At 45.5% G+C, this 7,527-nt stretch overlaps 1 protein-coding gene across 4 annotated transcripts in view; it reads right to left on the bottom strand.

The window, feature by feature from the left end:
- KIF13B (kinesin family member 13B) overlaps positions 1–6,652 on the bottom strand; it is a 119,875-nt gene extending 113,223 nt beyond the window's left edge. For all 4 annotated transcript variants that reach the window (XM_039697599.1, XM_039697597.1, XM_039697598.1 and 1 more), the window contains exon 1: positions 6,511–6,652. In XM_039697599.1, the coding sequence (XP_039553533.1) occupies positions 6,511–6,565 (55 nt within the window). In that variant the 5' untranslated portion in view covers positions 6,566–6,652. The remainder of the gene's footprint in view (positions 1–6,510) is intronic.
- Between the last annotated feature and the right edge of the window lie 875 nt (positions 6,653–7,527).

Below are 7,527 nucleotides of genomic sequence, written 5' to 3' on the forward strand. Positions count from 1 at the left end.
CGCAGCCTGCAAGGTTTTAAACTCATGGTTTGAGGGGGCATGGTTTAATAAGATCTTTTAGTATCACAGCCAGGGTAGATGAAAGGTCTGTTACAAATTATTTCTCCATATTTTCCATTTTACGTTCCCTATTTTTTCTCACTGTGTAAGATGGCAGCAGCCTTCCAGTGCCTAGAAGTGCCACAAAAGAGCTGTAGAGGGACTTGGGCCAAGGGATGGAGGAACAGGGGATGGCTTCCCACAGCCAGAGGGCAGGGGTGGATGGGATATTGGGAAGGAATTGTTGGCTGTGAGGGTGGGGAGGCCCTGGCACAGGGTGCCCAGAGAAGCTGTGGCTGTCCCTGAATCCCTGGAAGTGTCCAAGGCCAGGCTGGATGGGGCTTGGAACCACCTGGGACAGTGGAAGGTGTCCCTGCCCATGGCAAAGGGTAGAATGGGATGAGTTTCAAGGTCCCTTGCAACTCAAACCATTCCACGATTCTAGGAATTAAGGGAAAGCACGTCCCAATTAATCAAGAGCTTTGATTTCCATGTAAGTTCTTCCATTAGATCTCAATTTAAGAAATTAGTTTACAAAGGTTGACAATTTCCCAGCCCTTTCAAATACCATTTCATCCTGAACCCCAGTGAAACAGAGCCATGAACCTGGTGTTATAAGACAGGTCAAATAAAAGTTGTCTCAGATTCCTCCTGGTTCCACTTCCAGATTTGGGGGGCAGCTGTACCTTCAGTGACACCTCAGGACCCTTTGGAGATGGGCCTCAGATTCTATAGAGTCACTGGGAACCAGAAAAACTGGCCTTGTAGAGCTTCACAAAAGCTGGAAAAGCCAACTGAAGTATAACAAATAAAATGTGAAAGGTTTAAAGTGCCCCTCCTAAGCTCATAAGCCAAAATTGGCCCCAAATACAAAAGCTCAAATAATCTCCTGTGAAGACAGACGATAGAAATTTTATATTTTAAATTGCCAGTAGATTTTCAGGAGATTAACATTCCCTTGGAGGTTAGTCCTGGAATGTTGTACCCTGAGCCGTCAAGTTGCATTGGATAAGAAATCACAATTGGTTTCTCATACCTTTCTTGGTCTGGAAAAGCAAATGGCAAACACTGATAAATGTTTACACAGTAAATTAAAATGTTTATCACACAAATCAACTAAAAAAATGAGAAGTTGTTGTTTGGGGTCTTCTGTGTTTTTTTGTTTGACAAAGAAATGTGAAAGCCAGTTCAAAGACAACAAGTCCTCAAGTTTCCCTGCCAATATTTGTTTCCCAAGAGTGACTTTTCTTATTGCCACGTAGGAGCCAACACAAATAAAGCCAAAACTAACTGAGGAGATGAGTGAACGTGAAAATAACTTCCATCTACATGATAATGCTGAGGGCTTATATGGAAAAAAGAGTGTAAAAGCACTTTTAGGGAATTGATTGCAAGACATAGTGACAAATTCTGACAAAAATACAGTAATTTCACTTGTACTTTTATGAAGGCACCTTTTAAGCTTTTCTTGTTATATGAACTGCTCAAATATAAGTCATGAAATTTTCAGTTTGCAGCAATTAAAGGTCATTAAATATGTACGAGTGCATCTGGAAGGGCACACTGCTATTGTCCAAGAGGGGAAAATCAACTCAAACTCACGAGCACATGGAACAGGCAAGGTGCCCTCTTCTCACGTTAATTCCATGTTGTCCAAATGTCTAAAAATTAGTTCTATTCTCTGCTGCTTCGTTTTCTGCAAGGAAAGAGCTTCCCAAGCAGTTTTAGTGAAGGCACTTCATGGATCTGGACATGGACCTTGCTCACAGCCAGCTCTGCTGCTGCAAACACCCCTGGGCTCATGGGGACTGAGTAAATAAATCAGTGTGGGGACTCTGGTGAGCTCCCAGGGAAGTTCAACACTCTGGAATTATTAACAGGCAAGAAATGCCTGAGTTTGCTCAGCCACCAAGCACCCAAAAGCCAAGGCAGAGCTATTCCAGGTGTATGTGACCTTCAGGAGGAGCAGCCAACCTGAAACCAGAGCAGCAAGGGAACCTCCCCCTGCACTTGGAGTTCAGAGGGTTCAATTAGCACTAAAATTCCTTGGAAGGTGCAATTAGCACTAAAATTCCTTTGTGGCACCCAGGCTGGATGTCTGGGAGTCTCTGGCTGTGGGGAGGAGTAAGACTGTAGCACCTCAGGAGCTCTTAAAATACAATTGCCTCACAAGATGAAACATTAACTCTGCATCCTTTACCCATTTGGCAACTTATCTCAAGGTTAATCCTGCTCATAGCCCAAACACTGTTTTATTGCTTATCAACCATCACCAGGAAATATTCTAAACTCCAGGCACTCGTGCACGACAAGGATAATGGTGAAGAAAAGCCTTGTGGTTTGCACATTGCCATCAGGATACAACAGGTGCCATTTCACGCCCTCTAATACTGTAATTAATCTCATAAACCTGCTTGCACAAACTCCAATTTATAGATAAATTGTCTCTGTTGTCATTTCCATGGGAAAACAAACAAACAAGAGCACAGGAACAACCCACACCTCCTCACCTCAAACCCCAAAAACATTTCATGTTGCTGGAAATGAAACCTCCTCCAAGAAGAGCAGGAGGATGTAAAATTACCGCCTGACACAATGATCAGAAGCTTGTACAGATACAGAAGGAAATTCCTTCCTCACAAGCACTGGAAACAGAAACTTTAGCATCAAAGTGTGAGAAGATCCCTGTTTCAACACTGACAGTCTGGATAAATATACATATCAACACAACAGATACCTGAATGTGTATTTACAGACAATCCAGGTATTTAAACTGGAGCTGCAGGTCTCACACTACAGTTCTAGAACAGTTTAATCCAAATATTTAAACTGGAGCTGCAGGTCTCACACCACAGTTCTAGAACAGTTTAATCCAAATATTTAAACAGGAGCTGCAGATCTTACACTACAATCCTAGAACAGTTTAATATGGCAGCATTGCCAGAATGCAGGCAGTTGTTTTCCTGCCTTTCTTTGTTCAAAAAGTATTGACCCAAGTGAGATCAAATCTGGCTTAAGTGGCATCAGCCATATCCTTGAGCATAAGTCATGTTCTTCTAAAATAGAGCAATTTTATCAGTATTAATTAACACGACACTGAACTGATTCAAAAGCACAAGGAAACACAAGGACTTAAAATACTTATGTACTGCCTGTACCCAAACATCACCTGAAAACAAAGCATTCAGTCAGAAAAATCTTAATTAAAAAGCCTTCAGCTGTCATTTGCTTTGCTTCATGGTATGGCTTGAGATTTGCATTTACCTGAAATATGATGAATATCTGCTAAGATAATTCAAACATGACACTTATAAAAGGAAATCCACTGCAAATCTTAAATAAAACAGCAAAAGAACTTCCTGATTGTTATCAAACACCCATTTGAATAACAGCAGTGCACTAGGAAATACTTCAGTGAACTACAGAGCCAGGAAAATAAAAGACCAGGAGCCTTATCTAAGGATGCAGTACTGAATTATTTAATTCATAAAAGCCTGTTAATCGAGATCCCAGTTTGCAGAGCAGGAGGGATGTGAAAAAAGATGCCTCAGTTGCCACCCAGGAGAGCCTCCAACCTCAGACGTGGCACTGACAGCGTGTGGCCACAGCAGCATTTTATAAAGGCAAAGCTTCCACAGAGGCTTGCTAGGATTGAGGTCTCATTGGAAACAAGATCCAAAATAAAGCAGCCTGGATGCAAAAAAAAAAAAAAACAAAACCCAAACCCAAGTACAATTAGAAATGCTTCCCCTCACTAAAAATGAGTGCTATAAACTGAGTTTATGGATTACCACTCTGCATGAGAATGGAGCAGGACCTTCAATCCAAACACCCTGAAATGTGAGTGCTATAAATAACCAATTATTTGATACACAAATCCCTTCCACATGCAGGCAAGGAACCCATTATACTTTTATGAGCTGTAAAAACTCCTAACAGTTAAGCACGCCACTTTTATTAACCTAATAAACCCTTGCCTTAAGAAATTCATAACTCAAACACCAAGGACAACCACCACCACCACAAGTAAACACCCAGAATATTTCAAAGCTTAACTTTCCACAGTCTCAGCCATCTGACAGGTTTGCAAAGTTAAGCCCTTTGGTGCAGAGGGAAGGAAAGAACATTACTCGTGATCCTGAAGAAAACAAATACTTGCTTCAGGTCCAAAGCCCCAGAAGTCCATACAGATACTGCTCAGAACAAAATGTGTATGAAAGAGCTTCCAGGAAAGCTGTCTCTTGCCTCAAAACTTAATAAAAAAAAAAAAGCAAGGCCACAGAAGTCTTACAAATGGATGACTCTTCAGAAAATCAGTTGAAAAAATACTTAAATTTACCATTAAAAAGATAAGAAAAATTGTAATCTTGGAATCACTGTCTGTTTCTATAAATTCAAAGTACATCAGAAATACCATAGGGAGGCATCAGTTGTTTAGACCTGACCAAAACATCTGGACTGTGACAAATAATCTGCTGGGGAAAAAAAAAAAAACACAGGACATTTTGTCTGAGGGCAAAAAATACATGGATCTTCTAGGCTAGACTTAATTTAGTGATGCCTAAATGGATTTAGGCATCACTCACAAATAACAGGATGTTTAATAGCAGCAATGTCTGAGGGCAAAAACTACATGGATCTTCTAGGTTAGACTTAAATGGATTTAGGCATCACTCACAAATAACAGGATGTTTAATAGCAGCAAACTGCCAAGAGTGGGTTCAGGCCCCCCTTCTCTCTGAGGAGCATCAAGGACTGATACTCAAATGTCCCTCACTCCTGGATGAGCTTCCTGACAGGAGTCATCCTCTCCACAAGATTTTTAAGTTTATACAGAATAAAAGACAAACAGAAGTGGGACTTGTGGGTCCCTTCCAACTCAGGATATTCTGTGAAAGAGAGCAGCCAGATAAAATCTAGATTTCCTCTGGATTCCTTTACTTCCCCCACTGCTTCCCCACAGTTCCTGGCTGGAAAGGGACATGAGGACAAACTCAGGGCTGAAGAGATGAAGGATATTTGTGGGAGGGAGAGGTGCATTAGTCACCCCTGGAGATTCCAAACTTCACTGACCGAGTCCCTGTGCAACCTCATCTCCTCTGACGTGCTCCAGAGGTCCCTTCCCACCTGAATTATTGTCTAATCCCGGGGGTGAGGAACACCAAGCAGTCAGGAGACCTCTGGGGCACAGCCAAGGAAATGACCTATGTCAGGAAAGGGACATGAGCAAGAGGAAAGCCCAAATCTGTCACCGACACCGGGCACCACCTTCCAGCTCCCACCACCTCCTCCTCCTCACTGCCACTCCATCTCCAACCAATTCCTGTAAGGATGGGTTCTGCTCTGAGAGCTGGCACCTGAAGTTTAACAAAACTTTTGATCAAAATATCCTCAGTTTCCCTAAACCACCAGACCGTAAAGACATCAACTCCATCTCTTGTTCTGGAAGTGGGACTCAGGAGCTCTTGTGAACTCAGTGAACATTCCCCTGCTGACGTTTTACAGGTGTGGAATCACTGTATTCAATATTTCAACCCTTCTTCTTTTTTTACAGAAAGGAATTAAAAAGATACTATATGTCAGATGATGTAGGCAATAAAAGCCTACATCTCCCTCTTTTTTTTTGCTTTAACTGACTTCACTGGACTCCCTTTCCTCAAAAGGAATTATTGGCATACTGCTGTGAGAATGTGGGATTAAAAAAAAGCCACCCTACACTTTCTTGGATTTCTGCCTCCTTCACCTTCCCATTCCTTGGCTGCCTTTTCATAGTCGCTTCCTCATCATCCAGAGCAAGTTTTTGTAATTAAGACAAGCAATAAACATTTAAACAGCTGCCCAGACCACGGTCTGATTAACATAACCCTTAGGCAAGTTTCGTCGAGGGGAAAAAAAAAAGCCAACAACAACCAAAAAACAACAACAAAAAAATTCCTCTTGTCAATTGTCGCTTCCTCTTCTGTATTTTCTTGCTTGTTTTTTGTCCTTGTGTCGCTGTCATCTGGTTAACAGCGTCCCACTCAAAGCACCGAGGGCTGGAGCTCAGCGGGGTGAATTAGCACGGGGCAAAATGCAGAAAAAGCGGCATTTTCCCCCAAATCCGCAAAGCAGGAAGAAGGAAGCGCCGTCCCAGCAGGAACCGGCTGTAAAGCAGGTGTAAGAGGTGCGGAGAGGGCTGTTCCCCGGGGGAGCAAAGCAAAATAAAGCCATAAACCCCAGGCAGGTTTGGGAAAATCAGGATATCGGGAGAGGGGGTGTGAGCACAGCGCGGCTGCGGCCGCACCCCCGCCCGTGCCCAGCCGTGTTTATTGCTGATAAATAATTAAGCACACACGGACACGCACCGATTCACCCGCACTGGGGCACACCTGCCCCGACCGACACCTGTCCCCAAGGACCGGCACCGCCGGCCCGCAACGCTCCCGGGAAGGACAAGGGAAAGGGATGCTGAGGAAGAGGGGGGAGTCTCACCTCGCCGGTTCATGGGGCGGACACGCACCGCCACCTTCACTTTGGAGTCCCCCATCCTGCCGCTCCAGCCTTCCCGGCTCCCCGGTCCCTGCCCGGCTTCCGTCTGCCGAGGGAGAGCCGGAGCGGGGAGGAGCGCCGGGGAGGGAGGCGCCGCGCCGGGCCAATGCCGGCCGGACTACAACTCCCAGCGAGCATCGCGCACCTCCACGCCCCCTCAGCTCCCGGCGGGCCGCCGCGGTGCGCGCTGGGAGATGTAGTTCTTCCCGCTGCCCCCCGCCTGGTAACGAGGCAGGCTGGCTGAACCACGGGATTAATTAATGTGGAAAAAACCTCCGCGGTCATCGAGTCCAGCCTGTGATCCATCACTGCCTTGACATCACACCAGACCAGTGAGTGCCATGTCCAGGTGTTCCTTGGACACCTCAAGGGATGGGGACTCCAAACCTCCCTGGGCAGCCCCTTCAATGTCTGAGCACAGAATGACAAACTGGTCAATTTAAAGGTGACCACAGCGGGTCATCTGGTCCAACCTCTCTCCTCAAAAAGGTTCAACCCAGAGCACAGGGCACAGGATTGCATCCAGACAGTCCTGGAACATCTCCAGTGAAGGAAACTCCACATCCTTTCTGGTCAACCTGTTCCAGTGCTCGGTCACTGCACAGGAAAGAAGCTCTTCCTCGTGTTCAGGTGGAACTTCCCGGGCACCAGATTTTCTGTGAAGAAATTCTTCCTAATGACCAACCTAATGACCCTCCCCTGGCACAGCTTGAGGCTGTTCACTCTCCTCATGTCCCTCTTCCCTGGGAGCAGAGCCCAATCCATCCTGACAGTCCCCTCCTGTCAGGAGTTGTGCAGAGCCACAAGGTCCCCCCTGAGCCTCCTTTTCTCCAGGCTGAGCCCCTTTCCCAGCTCCCTCAGCCCCTCCTGGTGCTCCAGCCCCTTTCCCTGGACATGCTGCAGCCCCTCAATGTCCACACTGAAGTGAGGGACCCAGGCATTGAATGCTTGGAGTCCTTC

Source organism: Passer montanus, unplaced genomic scaffold (genome assembly GCF_014805655.1).
Source record: "Passer montanus isolate IOZ18808 unplaced genomic scaffold, ASM1480565v1 scaffold119, whole genome shotgun sequence".
In the NCBI taxonomy this organism is placed as follows: domain Eukaryota; kingdom Metazoa; phylum Chordata; class Aves; order Passeriformes; family Passeridae; genus Passer; species Passer montanus.